The 17,713-nt window shown below is 44.9% G+C and overlaps 2 protein-coding genes across 3 annotated transcripts in view; both read right to left on the bottom strand.

The window, feature by feature from the left end:
* The window catches only part of CSE1L (chromosome segregation 1 like), a 46,846-nt gene extending 41,680 nt beyond the window's left edge, over positions 1-5,166 (bottom strand). Inside the window, exon 1 of the mRNA XM_031656834.1 lies at positions 5,031-5,166. The gene's annotated coding sequence lies outside the window, so the exon portion shown is untranslated. The remainder of the gene's footprint in view (positions 1-5,030) is intronic.
* An 8,486-nt stretch (positions 5,167-13,652) lies between these two features.
* ARFGEF2 (ADP ribosylation factor guanine nucleotide exchange factor 2) overlaps positions 13,653-17,713 on the bottom strand; it is a 113,221-nt gene continuing 109,160 nt past the window's right edge. Inside the window, exon 39 of one of the 2 annotated variants that reach the window (XM_003904638.5) lies at positions 13,653-17,313. In XM_003904638.5, the coding sequence (XP_003904687.1) occupies positions 17,137-17,313 (177 nt within the window). In that variant the 3' untranslated portion in view covers positions 13,653-17,136. The remainder of the gene's footprint in view (positions 17,314-17,713) is intronic. The other variant, XM_009215954.4, reaches the window with a different exon arrangement.

Raw genomic sequence — 17,713 nt, 5'->3', positions numbered from 1 at the left:
AATAAATAAAAAAAATTAGCCAGGCATGGTGGCGAGCACTTGTAGTGTCAGCTGCTCTGGAGGCTGAGGCAGAAGGATAGGTTAAGCCCAGAATTTTAAGGCTGCAGTGAGCTATGATCATGCCATTGCATTCTAATCTGGGCAACAGAGTGAGACTCTTGTCTCTGAAAAAAGATTTATCCTGTATTACCTGTTCAAACATGCCAGTGCTTTCACTTTTGTTTCAGGGTTCTGTACTTACTGTTCCCTCTGCCTGCAGAGCTTTGCCCATGGAAAGCTACATGGTTCTCACTGCCTACTTCATTCTCATTCAGGACTCTCTTGTTTTTTTTTGGAGACAGCGGTCTTTGCTCTGTCACCCAGGCTGGAATGCAATGGCGTGATCTCAGCTCACTGCAGCCCCTGCCTTCCAGGTTCAAGCGATTCTCCTGCCTCAACCTCCCAAGTAGCTGGGACTACAGGTGCATGCCACCACGCTCGGCTAATTTTTGCACTTATAGTAGAGATGGGGTTTCACCATGTTGGCCAGGCTAATCTCAAACTCCTGACCTCAGGTGATCTGCCCGCCCCAGCCTCCCAAAGTGCTGGAATTACAGGCATGAGCCACCGTGCCCGGCCTGAAAGGACTCTTTTCAAATGTCATCTTTTTTTCAGAGATGCCTTGCTGCACCATCCTATCTAAAAGAGGATTCACCTCAGTTACTCTCCATGCCCTTACTCTACTATTTTCCAAGTACATTTTATCAGGCATATTAACTTCTTTTGTCATTTACTGTGCTTTTTCTTCACTAGATTGCAAACTCCATCGATAGCAGGGACTTTGTGCTTTGTTCACTGCTATCTCCCTAGAGTCTTACAATAGTGATGAGCACCTATTATATATTTGTTGTACTATTTTAAAAAGCTAGATACCTTTGATGTTTCCATCAAAAATATTATTCTTCATCTTTATGAAGATGTGGTTGTTGTTGACTGTGTCAAACAGGAAGAGGTGGACACGACCTTTTAGATTCTAAAACCACAACAGGCTGAGCAAGATGGATCACTTCTGTAATCCCAGCACTTTGGGAGGCCGAGATGGGACGATCACTTGACCCCAAGGACCGTTCAAGACCAGATTTGGCAACAATAGTGAGATCCTGTCTCTACAAAAATTTTAAAAATTAGCTGGGCTCGGTGGTACCCTCGTGTGGTCCTAGCTACTAGGGAAGTTGAGGCAGGAGGATCGCTTGAGCCTGGGAGGTCGAGGCTGCAATAAGCTGCGGTCTTGCCACTGCAGTCCAGTCTGGGTGACTGAGTGAAATCCTGTCTCTAAAAATAAAATAAAATAAAATAAAAATAAATAAATAAAACCACATAATAGAATGAAACCTAAAATGATTAAGTTGAGATGCTAGGGTAGGACTATTTTTAAGTTTTAGAAAAAGTGAGGGGTTACATAAATATGCATGTTATAATCCCTCAAAGTTAAAATACTACATAGATCCCAGAATCTTAATATTCTTTTTTAAGACAGGGTCTGGGTCTGTTGCCTAGACTGGAGAAATGCAGCGGTATAATTCTGACCCACTGAAACCTCTGCCTCCTGGGCTCAAGCCATCCTTCTACTTCAGCCTCCCAAGTAGCTGGGACTACAGGCACGCACCACCACACCTGGCTAATTTTTGTGTTCTTTCTGTAGACGGGGTTCCCATGTTTCCCAGGGTGGTCCAGAACTCCTGAGCTCAAGTGATTCACTCACCTTGGCCTCCCAAAGTTTATTCTTTGGGAATTTTCTTTAAGGAACTATTTGTCAACAAATCCTTTTTATATCACCTTACTGATAAAGTCTATAAAACCAAATTCTAAGCTTATCTTTGATTTGAGAAAATGAGAGAAATCAGGGACTTTTAGAGAACATTCTGCAGGTATTCATAATTATCAACAAGATCAAGGTCTAATCTTATGTGACCACAAGTAAAGGTACTTTGACATTCTGAAATATTAGCAATATATAAATGCAAAAAGTGTTACTGATCTAAAAATGACTCAAACTAGAAACAAAAAATTATTTTGGCCAAGTAGGGTGGCTCATCCCAGCTCTTTGGGAGGCCGAGGTAAGCAGATTGGTTGAGTCCAGGAGTTTGAGACCAACATGGGCAACATGGTGAAACCCCATCTCTACAAAAAAATATGAAAATTAGTTGAGTGTGGTGGTGCATGCCTGTAGTCCTAGCTACTTGGGAGGCTGAGGTAGGATAGGCTGAGCCCAGGTCAGCCCAGGCAACACAGTAAGATGGTGTCTTTAAAACAAAAAAACAGAGAGAGAAGAATTCATTTTTATCACCTTTAAATGAGAGGGTGATACTTTTCTTTCTCCACGGAACTATCTTTGGAAATCCCTATCAATACACAATTTAAAAATTTAAAAAAGCATCACAATAAATCAGTTATGCCTGACATCTAAATTTCCAAGTTCTTCTTGTTGAATGAATGGCCAGACCTAAGTCTAGCATCTTCCCATAGGCCCTCAGTTATAGGTGGAGATTTCTGGAATTTCTGGCCTTGTTTTCCAAAGCCATCTCACAGACATCTGTGACATAAGCTGATCCAAGATATCTGCCTTTTTCTTAGATATGTCCTCAACACATTAGAGAACCATTCCTGAGGCCTTAAATTTGGGAGTAGGGAAAGAGATCCAATGAATGAAAACTATCTGGCACCCATATATGAAGAACATATCCCAACACCTCAACCTACCCTCTGCTTTCTAATCATAGGAATATACCACTTAGAATCAAATCCAAACTCCTTACATTGCCTACAAAGCCTTCTATGATCCGGGTCCTGGATACTTCTCCCTTCTTCACATAACACTCTAGGAACCTAAGATATTCCTTAAATATTTCAATATTCCAAGCCGGTTCCTATCCCTGAGTCTTCTATTCTCTCTACCTGGAATGTTCTGCCCCTCACCTTTTAATGGCTGGTCTCTACCCAAATATCACCTCCTCAGAAAAGCCTTCTTCACCTGTCACATAATTCTGTCACTATCTGAAATTATCTAATGTTTTTTCTTTCACCCACGAGAATACATGGTTCTCAAGGGAAGGGACCCTCTCCATTTTTGCTTTTTCACTATATTCCCAGAGATTAAGTGGATGCTCAATAAAGTTATTAAATAAACAAATTAATTCCAAAACTAGAGCACTGCTCTTGCATCCATCCAATCCTATCTCAGACCCCAACCAGCAGAAGTAATCAGAAGGGGAGAGAGACTTCCCTTGCACTGGTGGTAAGAAGTGAAAGATAAAGGGTTGTAGGAGGGGAGCGACTAGGTCCATTAGGATCCTCTGAAAGCATGCCAAAAAGGAAAAAAAAAAGACATACAAAGAAAGGCCAAAGATCTGACGATGTGGGTCCAAGGTGAGGCGAAAAAGAACAATTGGTGGAATCCAAGAGTAAAGCGTCCTCTTCTGTGCCTCCAAGGAAGAATAATACTTGTGCATCTACCATGTGGCAAGCACGGGGGCGGTGGGGGCAAGGGGGAGGTGACACCCACCAGGGAGAGAGAAGCAAGACAGACAAGGTCGTTGCTCTCAAACAGCTTACATTCTAGCAGTTGAGAAAGATAATAAGTAAGCAATAAGTAATTGTTAGTAAATGCTATGAAGTAACTAAAACCAGGTGATGTTGATGGACAGCCATGAGAGAAGGGTCCTAGAGAGGTTGATTAGGCAGCTTGACCAACATGGTGAAACCCCGTCTCTAATAAAAATACAAAAATTAGCCGGGTGTGGTGGCGTGCACCTGTAGTCTCAGCTACTCGGGAGGCTGAGGCAGGAGAATCACTTGAATCCGGGAGGCGGAGGTTGCAGTGAGCCGAGATCGCACCACTGCACTCCAGCCTGGGAGGCAGAGCGAGACTCCCTCTCACAAAAAAGAAAAAGAAAAGAGGTTGGTTAGCGGAGGCCTAAGGTGAGGGAAACTTGGGAGGGGGCCTGCCTTGCAAAAATGATGTTGGTAATTCCCCAGCAAACAAAAGGAACGTGCAAATAATTTTAAATCGGCATAAGCCTGGAATATGGAAGAAAACAGAAAACCATACTGGCTAAGGAGAAAGATGGGTGGGAGAGATGAATAAACAACCATCAGCTCCCAGGCAACCTTTGTAAACCACGGTAAATAACTCAGAGCATCCTCAAAGCCACTCTACGAGGTAGATTCCGTTATTAAACCCATTTTGCAGCTAAGGAAATGGAGGCTCAGTGAGCTAAGGTGACCAGCCCCAAGTTACACCCCTAGAGAGAGGCTACGTCTGGAATGAACCCAGGCGATATAATTCCAAAGTCTATGCTCCGAACCACCACGGCACAGCGTTTCTCCCAGAATGAGGGAACCCCCCTGTTACAGGGGATTTCTATGTCCCGGGTGTACCGACTAGAATTCTCACAAACGATTCAGCAAAGTGAGATCACGATGCCCATTTTACAGTCAGGGATTCAAGTACAGAGGTTAGAGAGGGTGAGTTCGCGGGCTTCACTAGAGTTCGGGCAAGGGGGGGATCGCGCGGCAGCCGCAGCTCCACGCGTCCGCAGTCCCCGCCTGGGCAGGCCTCGGAGCCGCACACCCAGCTCGCGCGGCTGGAAGCCCCCGTCGCAGAGAACGGACACGCGAGCGCGACCAATAAGAAGCAGCCTTTCCGAGCGGAGACGCGGCGGCGCAACCAATCAGCGCCGTGATGGAGAGGAAAGGGCGGGCAATCCGCAGGCTCGCGTTAGGCCGCGCCTCAGCTGCCCTCACCCCTCACAGGCCCCGGAGCCGTCGGGCCTGGGTCAGAGACCTAGGACGGCGCGAGGCGCGGCGAGCGCTGCCTAGGGAGGCGAAGACCTTGCCTCAGCGCACCGCCCGAGCCCCGCGACCACATTCCGCTCTCGCCCAGAGGCGCGGTTCTCACTCCCTAGCGCTCGGAAGTACCGGGAGCGCCTCATCCCTTCCTCAGCTGGGGCCCAAGAGCCACTCTGGTAGGCCGTGCACGGCCCGCGCCTCACCTCGTGGGGATACAGAAACGGAGGAGGGAACCCCAGCCGCGGACTGTAGCTGGCACTACCCGCTCCTGCAGCCGCTCCGCCTCACATTCAAACCCCGGCAAAATGGCGCGACAGCGAGGCTGAGGCCAGATCGCATGCGCGAGCGGTCCGCTGCAGGGGGCGGGGCCAGGAATGCTCTGTCCCCACCCAAGTTCTAAGGGCCAATCCGGATCCCGCTCTGTTTCTGCGCTGATGTCACAAGTGACAATGCCCTTTGGCTCTGACCATTCCAACAGGCTTCACGGTTTCCGTTTTCCAAAGAGGAACGCAGATTCAGCGAGCGGCTGCTGGCTTGTGACCTATTTTGATGTCAGGGCTTGGCACGTAGGAATTGTTCAATGCTGATCGATCCAAGGTCATGCACATAGGGTCTCAGACGCAGGAGAACTTCCTGTCCCTCTTGGAGCTTCTATTTTAGAGGGAGACACGGCCAGGCAGGTCTCGAACTCCTGGCCTCAAGTGATCCGCACACCTTGACCTCCCAAAATGCTGGGATTCCTGGCGTGAGCCACCGCGCCTGACTTGGTATGTAAGTTTTTGGTACCCATTACAGCCGACAAACCTACATGATCTGGTCCCTGCCTGCCCTGATCACCTTCTGCTTCCCTCCTCCTCACCCTCACTCAGCTCCGCCACCCCACTTTCTTCTTGTTCCTCTAAGCTCCAAGCTTATTTCCACTTTAGAGCGTTTATACTTGCTGTTCCCTGTGCTGGGATGTTCTAGATCCCTGAATTATTGGCTCCTTCTTTACGTTTAGATTCCAGCTCAAATGTCACCTCCACAAAGAGGCCTGTCTGAAATTGCCCACACAGCATCACCCAGAACACAATTTAGCGCTGCCAGTTTTAGCAAATAAAATGCAGGCTGCCCAGGTCAATGTGAATTTTAGAAAAAAATTTATAATTTTCTAGTATAAATATTGTATAGGACATATTTATACTTAAAAATCATGCATTGCTTATCTGAAATTCACATTGAACTGGGTGCCCAGTATTTGATCTGGTAGCCCTAGTTCCGTGATATCATTATGGTATTTATCACTCCCCAACTAATTGTCTCTTCTTTGTTTATTGTCGTTCCTCCTTCCGCCTCTCCCCTCTTAAACCCCTGCCCTTCTCCCCCCATCCATAACCTAAGGGATTCTATACAGCAAGGGCTTTTTTTTGTTTTGTTTTGTTTTGTTTTAAAAGAGACAGGGTCTTGCTCTGTCACCCAGGCTGCAGTGCAATGGCACAATCATAGCTCATTGCAGCCTGGACCTCCTGGGCTAAAGCAATCCTCCCACCTCAGCCTCCTGAGTAGCTAGGACTACAGGCGCCTGCCACCACACCCGGCTAATTTTGAATTTTTTTTGTAGAAATGAGCTCTCACTATGTTGCCCAGGCAAACTCCTGGCCTCAAGTGATCCTCCCACCTCAGCCTCCTAAAGCACTGGGATAGGGCCGGGCGTGGTGGCTCATGCCTGTAATCCCAGCACTTTGGGGGGCTAAGGCACACAGATCACCTGAGGTTGGGAGTTTGAGACCTGACCAACATGGAGAAATCCCATCTCTACTAAAAACACAAAATTAGCCGGGCATGGTGGCGCATGCCTGTAATCCCAGCTACTTGGGAGGCTGACGCAGAAGAATCATTTGAACTCAGGAGGCAGAGGTTGCAGTGAGCTGAGATTGCGCCATCGCACTCCAGCCTGGGCAACAAGAGCGAAACTCACATCTCAAAAAAAGAGAAGGGATTACAGGGGTGAGCCACCGCACCAACCCCGTATTGATGGTATTCACAGCTGTACCCCCAGCACTAGGCACACAGTAGCTGCTCAATAAATGTTTGTTGCATGTTGAATGAAATACCATATATAAATAAGTGAAGTCTATGGAGAAAGGTACATGAGTGAGAGACATTGGTGAAAAAGATGTATTTTTACTGTTGCAGCAATAGTACTAGTAATCATCTTAATCATTCTAATCTGCTTTTTTTTTTTTTTTTTGAGATGGAGCCTCGCACTGTCACCCAGGCTGGAGTGCAGTGGTGCGATCTCGGCTCACTGCAAGCTCTGTCTCCCGGGTTCACACCATTCTCCTGCCTCAGCCTCCTGAGCAGCTGGGACTACAGGCGCCCACCACCACGCCCGGCTAATTTTTTGTGTTCTTAGGAGAGACGGGGTTTCACCGTGTTAGCCAGGATGGTCTTGATCTCCTGACCTCATGATCCACCCGCCTCAGCCTCCCAAAGTGCTGGGATTACAGGTGTGAGCCACCGGCGCCAGCCCACTAATATGCTTTAATATAATTAACATGTTCCTCTAGTCCTAGGGAGAATGAGCCTGATGACTTTACTATTTTCTACCTCTAAGAGCCCGTCACAGCCGGGCGCGGTGGCTTGCTCTGTCACCAATCTGTCTAATGTAAGACATTCTGAAAAGACACATTGTTTATGATGTGCTCCTTGAGGAAGATAACTTTTCATTTTATTTTGGATCCAGAAAGGCATGGACACATTTGGTTATGCTGGGAAAGAACAAGTCTTATGTCTCAATCTCACTTTTAAAGCCCAACTGAGATGCAGAAGAGTGTTAACAGCTAAACATTGAGAAGTATCTGATTGTTGTTTCTTATCTTTCTTAAAATGGAGGCACTTTAATTTGTTTTGTTCTTTTTTTTCCGAGAAGTCGCTTTGTCACCCAGGCTGGAGTATAGTGGCGCAAAATTTGGCTCACTACAACCTCCACCTCCCGGGTTCAAGCAATTCTCCTGCTTCAGCCTCCCAAATAGCTGGAACTACAGGCGCCGACTACCATGCTCAGCTAATTTTTGTATTTTTAGTAGAGATTGTTTCACCATGTCGGCCAGGCTGGTCTTAAATTCCTGACCTCAGGTGATCTGCCTGCCTCGGCCTCCGAAAGTGCTGGGATTACAGGCGTGAACCACCGCGCCTGGCCTATTTCTGTTTAAATATATGTTTACATGTTACAAAAATCTACACGTTTGAGACTAGCCTGACCAACGTGGTGAAACCCCGTCTCTACTAAAAATATGAAAATTAGCTGGGCGTGGTAGCATGTAACTGTAATCCCAGCTACTCAGGAGGCTGAGGCAGGAGAATTGCTTGAACCCAGGAGGCAGAGGTTGCAGTGAGCCAAGATTGCGCCATTGCACTCCAACTGAGCGACAGAGCGAGACTCCGTCTCAAAAAAACAAAAAAAAATACTCATACAAAACAGGAAATCTCCTTTATTAGGATATGAGTTGTAGCTAATATATTATTTATGTCCTCTATTTCCTTATTTTATATATTTTTAATTAAAACAATTTTAAATGTATATATTTAAATTTTTTTTGTAGAGATAGGGTCTCTCTGTGTTGCCCAGGCTGGTTTCAAACCTCTGGGCTCAAGTGATCCACCCACCTTGGCCTCCCAAATTGCTGGGATTACAGTGGCTCACTGCAACCTCCGCCTCCCAGGTTCAAGCAATTCTCCTGCCTCAGCCTCCTAAATAGTTGGGACTACAGGCATGTGCCACCACACCCAGCTAATTTTTGTACTTTTAGTAGAGACGGGGTTTCACCATGTTGGTCAAGCTGGTCTTGAACTCCTTAGCTCAGGTGATCCACCCGCCTCTGCCTCCCAAAGTGCTGGGATTACAGGTGTGAGGCACCATGCCTGATCTAGAAGTGTATTTTTCACACTTCTTGATGGGAAATTATATTTTTTCCATCTCTTGAAGTGGGATTTTTAGACCTGCCTTAGACCTGGGCAAGCCTGCAGACCTTTGCCGTGCCCCTGCTTTAGAGGGCTTCATCCTGGCCCTCCTCCAGCTGCTCCCTCCTGTCTGTGAGCCGAATGGGTGTGCACATCTAGAACACATGCCACTCCCTTTGAGACCACGCTGCTGTTGCACAGGGCCCTGGAATTCCCGACCCATAGCCCCCTGGCCTGTGGAGACCCTTGCCTGGGTCACTTCTTCAGAGGGGGGCTGCACAGCAGCTTGTGAGCACTCGCATGCTGGAAGGGTGACTTGGGTCAAAAAGGGGTTTGCAGGGGGTTTGGACAGGGCTGGGCATTCATGCACACATGCAAAGCCTTGTGGTGCAGGGTGAAGCCTGAGGTGGAGAGAGCAAGGTGCTGGTCTTGGGCCAGCCACCCGGTGCTGCTGCTTTCTGATGTGGAGCTCTGAGGAGCCTGAGAATTCCATCTTTGACCTGCTCTTCCAGATCTTTTCAAAGGTACATTTATAAAGGAAGGAAGACAGAATGTCTTATTCAAAAGCTTTACATAGAGCTTTAAAACGTTGACCCTCAGAGCATCTGAGCTGACATTTGTATTTCTGCCCTAGAGCCTGCAAATGTTAGTCCTGTGCTAAGTGTGTTCTCTGTACACAGGAGCCAGGGCCCCATATTATCTACCACTGTCCATCTGCTCTCCAGCACATCAGAGCAGCCCTTCCTCTCCAGGGCAAGACTGAAAAGAGCATCAAGGTTGAAGTGGAAGAAATACATTGGAAGTGGAGCAGGGCAGTTATTTATTTATTTATTTGTTTAAATAGAGACAAGGCTGAATGTGGTGGCTCACTCCTATAATCCCAGCACTTTAGGAGGCCAAGGTGGGTAGATCACCTGAGGTCAGGAGTTCGAGACCAGCCTGGTCAACATGGCGCAATCCCATCTCTACTAAAACTACAAAAATTAGCTGGGCATAGTGACACGCACCTGTAGTCCCAGCTACTCAGGAGGCTGAGGCACAACAATTGCTTGAACCTGGGAGGCCAAGGTTGCAGTGAGCCAAGATTGCACTACTGCACTCCAGCCTGGGCGACAGAGCCAGACTCCATCTCAAAAAATATATAAATAAATAAAAAATAAATAAATAGAGACAAAGTGTCACTGTGTTGCCCGGGCTGGTCTCAAACTCTTGGGCTGAAGCAATCTGCCTGCCTTGGCTTCCCAGAGAGCTGGGGTTACAGGTGTGAAGCATGGTACCAGGCTAGATCTAAGCAGTGTTTAAGAGGCGGGCTCTAGAGCCAGGCTGCCGGGCTTCGAATCCAGCTGAGTGGCCTAAGTCAAGTTCGTCAACCTCTCTGAGCCCGTACCTGTCTATAAAAAGGAGGGGTGTTGGTGATGATAATAGTACCTACTTTATGCAGGTTATTGTGAGAGTTAAAGGCTGAAGAATGGTTGAAATAGCAAGAGTCAAAAAATGATCAATATGGAAAGCTAGCAGGAGAAAGTTCATTGGTGGGGAAGATGGGGAGGGGGACAGATGGGGTCTCACTGTTTCCCAGGCTGGTCTCAAACTTCTGGCCTCAAGTGATCCTCCTGCCTTAGCCTCCCAAAGTGTTGGGATTATAGGCATGAGCTACTGTGCCCAGCCATTAAGTTCTCCTTCTTTCCTCTTTTGGTGGAAGGGAAGGGAGAAGTGAGACTTTACCAGGAGTCCCATGGAATGTGGCCCAAAGGTCAAGGACAGAGTACCTTCCAGGACTCTCTCAGAGGGCAGCAGGAACCTAGGGCTGCTTTCTGCCTATGACAGGTATGCAGAAGTGGGTCTTCAGAGGCTGGGCACAGTGTCTCATGCCTGTAATCCCAGCACTTTGGGAGGCAGAGGCGGGCAGATCACCTGAGGTCAGGAGTTTGAGACCAGCCTGGCCAACATGGTGAAACCCAGTCTCTACTAAAAATACAAAAATTAGCCAAGTAATTTTTTTTTTTTGAGGAGTCTTGCTCTGTTGCCCAGGCTGGAGTGCAGTGGTGTGATCTCAGCTCACTGCAACCTCGGCCTCCCAGGTTCAAGTGATTCTTGTTCCTTAGCCTTCCAAGTAGCTGGGACTACAGGTGTGTGTCACCGTGTCCAGCTAATTTTTGTATTTTTTAGTAGAGACAGGGTTTTGCCACGTTGGTCAGGCTGGTTATGAACTCTTGACCTCTAGTGATCTGCCTGCCTCAGCCTCCCAAAGTGCTAGGATTACAGGTGTAAGCTACTGCACCTGGCCCATGCCTGATAGTTTTGATTCATCATGGATAATCTGTCATTAGAAGAAATTCAGAGCTGAGCCCAGTGGCTCACACCTGTAAATTCCAGAACTTTAGGAGGCTGAAGTGGGAAGATCACTTGGGCCTAGGAGTTCGAGACCAGCTGGGACAACGTAGCAAGACCCTGTCTGTACAATAAATTTTTTAAAATTAGCTGGGCATAGTGAGGTGTGCCTGTAGTCCCAGCTACTGGGGAGGCTGAGGCAGGAAGATTGCTTGAGCCCAAGAATTTGAGGCTGCAGTAAGCTATGATGGTGCCACTGCCACTGCACTCCAGCCTGGGGGAGCCACAGCAAGATCCTGAATCAAAAGAGAATTCATCTGAGGCTTCACCAAGTTGCTGCTGAGTCTCTAGAAAGTACAAGGAGAATCCTCAGTTTAGCCATTGAGTCTCAATATGCAGGAATCAAGATCATCACAATACTGGATAAACAAGGGGAACAACTCAACCACATAGAAGATATGGGCCACATAAATACAGACATGAGAGAGGCAGAGAAGACTTTAACAGAACGTAATAAATGCCGTGCCCTTTGTGTCTGTCCACGTAATAGAACAAAGAACTTCGGATGGCTTGGGCACGAGAAATTGAGGCTGCAGTCAGCTGCAATGAGGCCACTCACCCCAGCCTGGGTGACAAAGCAAGATCACGTCTCTTAAAAAAAAAAATTGGAAACATTGCCAAAGACAGCCATGAAGAAGGAAGCTGTTAGAAGTGTTTTTTGGGCTGGGCGCGGTGGCTCAAGCCTGTAATCCCAGCACTTTGGGAGGCCGAGACGGGCGGATCACGAGGTCAGGAGATCGAGACCATCCTGGCTAACACGGTGAAACCCCCTCTCTACTAAAAAATACAAAAAACTAGCCGGGCGAGGTGGCGAGCGCCTGTAGTCCCAGCTACTCGGGAGGCTGAGGCAGGAGAATGGCGTAAACCCGGGAGGCGGAGCTTGTAGCCATTGCACTCCAGCCTGGGCGACAGAGCGAGACTCCGTCTCAAAAAAAAAAAAAAAAAAAAAAAGAAGTGTTTTTTGTTTGTGGTTTTTGTGGTGGAGGGAGGGACAAGAGATAAGAGGTTGTTACCTCAGCAAAAACCTAGCTGGGCATGGTGGCATTTGCCTGTAATCCTAGCATTTTGGGAGGCTGAGGTGGAAAGATTGCTTTCTTTCCACCTGGGATGTGGGATCACAGATTCTATGCACAGATATGAATCATTAAGAGTTCAGAAGTTAAGCTCCCTTTAAGAAAACTCATTCTATTCTTTTTGGAGCAGAGGTTGCAGAATTGTGATCCCTAACAAAAATACTGTGTATAAAAGCTCCAAAACGAAGTATTAGCTTAAATTGGCAATACCACAACTTTATAACCAACTAAATCTTTACCGTGGCTATGCAACTTTTTGCTTTGTGGCCAGAAGTTTTTTTGGTTTCTGTGTTTTTGAGACAGGCTGTCTGTCACCCACGCTGGAGTGCAGTAGCACAAACACAGCTCACTGCAGCCTCGACCTCCTGGGCTCAAGCAATCCTCCCACCTCAGTCTCCTGGGTAGCTGGGACTACAGGCATGTGCCACCATGCTTGGCTATTATTATTATTATTATTTGTAAAGGTAGGGTCTCACTACATTCCCCAGACTGGTCTCAAACTCCTGGCTTCTAGCAATCCTCCCACCATGCCAGACCCTAGACTTAAAAAATTAGAATTGGCTGGATGTAGTGGCTTACGCCTGTAATCCCAATACATTGGTAGGTTGAGGTGGGAGGATCACTTGAGCCCAGGAGCTGAAGACCAAGTTGGCCAACATAGTGAGAGACCCCATCTCTATTTTTTAAAAAAGTTAGAATTTATTGTGTTACTATAAGTGATTTGGAAAATTATACCTTTAGTTTAATTATTGGGGAATTATACTGTTAGTCTCTTACTCTTGTGTATGGAACTATGTCCCGAATCAAATTTATGTAGATCCTAAACACTGGTATGAGAATCTGATTAGTATTTGTCACACTGACTTAAAAATTGGCATCTCAGCTGGCGTGGTACTCACGCCTGTAATTTCAGTACTTTGGGAGGCCAAGATGGGAGGATCGCTGAGGTCAGGAATTCAAGACCAGCCTGGGCAACATGGTGAAACCCCATCTCTACAAAAAAATACAAAAATTAGCCGGGCAAGGTGTCTCACTACTGGCCCTGTAGTTCCGGCTAATCAGGAAGCTGAGGTGGGAGGATTACTTGAGCCCAGAAGGTCAAGGCTGCAGTGAGCTGTGATTGTACCACTGCTCTCAGCCTGGGCTACAGGGCAAGACCCTGTCCCCAAAATAAATAAATAGATAGCATCTGAACGTTTCAAAGCTGTCAGTGTGTACTTGTTCAACCAATAGCTACTGCTTGATCCTTACAATTAAATTTTGTAACTAGCAACAACAAACAAAGTTAATAGATTCAAGAAGTATATAAAGAATCTTCTCATGACTGGAATTTTCCCCCTTTGATTGGTGAGGGACATAAACTGATCCAAAACTATGGCTTGATATATGTTTTTAAAATTACTACATTAGAAACAGCTATACTTTTTAAATTTTTATTGATTTACCACCTGATCAAAGCATGGGATATTTTAATAGTATTATACATAATATTTTTACATAGAAAACTTTACATAGCATTTCATATTATATAATTCTGCTTATTCTTTCAAAAATTTATACATCCATTGGGCAAGGAATGGTTTTCATTAAATTACCAATATTAAATGCACTTAATCATTGTGTATAGATTAAACCAAAGTAACTATTAACTAACTTTTAGGCATTTTAAGGAGGTAAAACATACATTTTGCACATAAATATTTGATGCAAATATGCAGATAAAATTTTTTAAAAATTAGAACACTGAGTAAAACAACACCTTTAATAGATTACATTGTTTTGTTTTGAGAGCAAGGATTTCCAGGTATGTTCATTCCTTAAAATACTCAGCTTTGGTTTCTTTGTTTCCCGAACTGCAAAGCTGCTGATAACAAAATTCCAAGATTTCATGTGAGTTCAGCTATGTCTACTTTAACAAAAATATTAAAACAAAATTTAGAAAATGCAGTATTAAGGATCCAGCTTCTATTGAAACCAATATCCATTTGCATCATAACAACAAACATCTGAATGAGATGGTCATACTTGTACTTATCAGCAGGTTCCTTTAATAACAAAGACTACTAAATGTATATACCCTTAATCACAAAAGAACAACAAAAAAAAGTACAGGGTTTTTTTTTTTCTCATTTTGTACAAAAGTCATCTGTCAGAGGAAAATGTTGTGTTTCCAGATATTATAATACAATTTTCATAATGTATGTTCTTTGGTTGTACATAAGGAGTACAAGGAAAAGATATATTTGACTCTAAAGATGCGTATCAGAAATAAAAATTACCCATCCACTGTTTGTTGTTAAGATGCCAAAGCTGGTGATTTCCCTAACAGACAATGAAGAGAAACAAAATTGCTCAAAGCAGCAGTATTGTAACAAATAAAAACTTCTCGAGAGACCTAGCACATATAATCAACACTTAAAGCATTCTGAAAAAGAAATAAGGCCTTGGAAAATGTTTCACTCTCCTACATTACTCGGATAAATAAATGGTGTTCTGGCCTGATGTTGCAGTTGTACATACCCTTTCACTAGTGTTTGAGTGGCACAGGCCACATTTACCATGAGAAAGAATAGATTTACTCATAAAAATGAATTTAGGCTGAATGGCTTATTATTGGAGGTAAGGGATTTCCTCTGTTCGTCACTGTCCACTGATAAGAAAAATTACCCTGAATGGTTTTACATCCAGTTTTTTAAAAGTCCATTGCTGGTACAATTCAAATGCCTCATTCAGAAAATTCATTCTTTTAAAATACTAAACTAATAAGAAATTTAAGCCGGAATGTCTTCAGCAAGTAATAAAATGCACTGACACATCTGCTACCCTGCAAAAGGCAAAATTAAAGAGAGGGCAGGAAGATACCGGAAAGATTTTAGTCACATTCGATGAAGAAAATGACATGAGAACCTCAGAAGGAAAGGAAAATAACCAATCAGGGATATAGCTGCATGCAAGATAAACTTAATGAATGAACACGTGTTCCCCATGTATACCTTTAGTACAAATATCAATGGAGGCAACTGACTTGTTGAGGTGGCAACGTGCTATGATACCAGGGAGCATAGGTTTCACAGTGCAGTGGATTCCAGGGCAAGCCAGTCAAATGTGCCAACACTTTCCACTCACAATAAAGTATTCTCCCGTAGTCCTTTCCTGCTAAATTATATAGCTCCTTTTATCTAATGTATGTACGTCATGTAAAAACCTAAACTTGCTCATTTTTTCTTTGGTAGAGAAATTAAAAAACACTTTTTGGGAAAGAAAAAAGTAGATAAGAATTCTGCTGGCCAAAAACCAAACATTTCTCAAGGCTATTAAAACAAGAAAACAACTTAAGAATATCGGTCTCTTAGTAAGCAAAAGCACCAGAAATCCTTCTCTACAAAGAAAAAACATCCGATTTTACAGATAGGTTCCCAAACTACTAACTTCTAAGGCACCAGAGTTGACATCAATACAACCCAATTTACAGGACTAAAGAGCGTAGGTAGACGTCTGAATGTTTTAATCACTCCATGTAACACTTTGTCTAACGCTCAGCGATGCTCTAGGTGAGCAGTGGGTGAGGGCAGAGAATGAGGCGTGTGTGCTCCTTCTCATGGGTGAGCATCCATGTATACTGTTCGCAGGTTCGGGTCGTACTTGTGTACTGCCCGCTTTTACACAAGCTGCATCAGAACTCAGTTCTACTGCAGGTGAGAGTATTGCACCATCATTAACATAATAAGGACCTCAGAATCTAACTTTGCCGAAGAATTCAACTCCTAGGCTCAGATTAATGGAAGTGCTGGGCACATGCTACCTCCTGCCATTGTCACAGTTCAGCTGTGCTGGCCCCGACACAGCTCCAGTTCCACCCATGACATGAGGCCAAGGAGGCTCATGGGAGCGGCTTCTTATGCACAGTTACTGTCCCTCTCTGGAGGGTCTAATGGGGACTGTGCAAAGCAGTGACACTAACTGCCAGTATACTCACTTTTCTGAGGTAAAAATAAAAAGGTTTATTCAAGGATAAATGAACTCTGGTTAAATTACTACTTCATTTTCATTACTACTTCATATATTAGATTTCAGAGTGTGTGAGATGGACAGTGTATTCTGGAAATTTTAATTTAACACCCATCCACAAATACTTCAAGGAAGGCTAATAATCATCTTCATTAAATTGTTCACTTTTTCCTGTAGACTTTTTCTCCCCATGTTACTAAAACAGGGAGATCCACGAGGCACATTTTTTTAACCTCGCAAAACTCTTAATTCTAACTTAATTACTAAACTTCAACCAAATTTTCAATATCTTTTTGTTAAATACTTTTAAAATCACTCAGACATTAACAAAACACAAAAAAAAAACTCTTCTCTAATCCCAACCTGTCCCTAAACTAATCTAATTACAGCTGACTCATAACTGACAAAAACACTCAAATTTCTCTAACACACTCAAACAACAACAGAAAACCCAGCATATTTTAGGTGGCAGTTAGCCGTTACAAGAAGTTTTATTAACATACTCTCTAATAATCACAAACCTATACAGCTATGTTCAGTATTTTCAAGGAGAGTGACTTCTTCTTACAAAACGTTTATGGCCAATCATGGGATTTTGCTAGAAAATGATGGCATATGCAATGACAGATTTGACAGTTTAATCAGAAAAATGGAATGATAGAGATGAAGCAGACTCCCCACCTACTGTGCTAACTGGGTATGCAACGGTTTAATGAAATACCATAAGCCTTAGTTGGGGACTGTGATGGAGCAGCGTAGAGGCCATCCGTATCCAGGTCATTCTGAGATCCAAGATGCCAACTCCTTGTTTCTATGACCCTTCACGAGATGTGCCAGTCAGAGATGGCATGCTGAACATTCTGCAGAGCTGCAGCAGTGGCCGGGGCAGCCAGGGCTACCACACTGGTGACAGTGCTGCTGGTACCTGTGATGGCTCTTCTGGAATCCATATCTTATACACAACACCTATCCGTAGGAAGAACTTCCGCAGAACTGCTCGGAGCTCAGGGATCAAGTCAAACTGCATAATTTCACACAAGTAGGGGTAGTACATTGAAGCATGTGCTTTGAACTTGAGGTGGGAGAGAAACAGATAAAATTAGACAGTTTTTCTGGGGGCCACCAGTTTTTCAGAAGTGTTAATCTCACCCTGAAACTTATTACAATATTGGTGCTTTGCTTGCTATTAGAAAGTTGGGGCCGGGCGCAGTGACTCACGTCTGTAATCCCAGCACCTGGGGAGGCCAAGGCAGGTGGATCGCTTGAGCTCAGGAATTTGAGATCAGCCTGGGCAACATGGTGAAAACCCGTCTCTACCAAAAATACAAAAACTTAGCCGGGCGTGGTGGCGTGTGTCTGTGGTCCCAGGTACTCAGGAGGCTGAGGTGGGAGGATGGCTTGAGCCTGGGAGGCAGAGGTTGCAGTGAGCTAGATCACGCCACTGCATTCCGGCCTGTATGACAAAGCAAGAC

The sequence above is a fragment of the Papio anubis genome, chromosome 16 (genome assembly GCF_008728515.1).
Source record: "Papio anubis isolate 15944 chromosome 16, Panubis1.0, whole genome shotgun sequence".
In the NCBI taxonomy this organism is placed as follows: Eukaryota; Metazoa; Chordata; class Mammalia; order Primates; family Cercopithecidae; genus Papio; species Papio anubis.
This window is presented reverse-complemented; position numbering and strand designations above follow the sequence as displayed.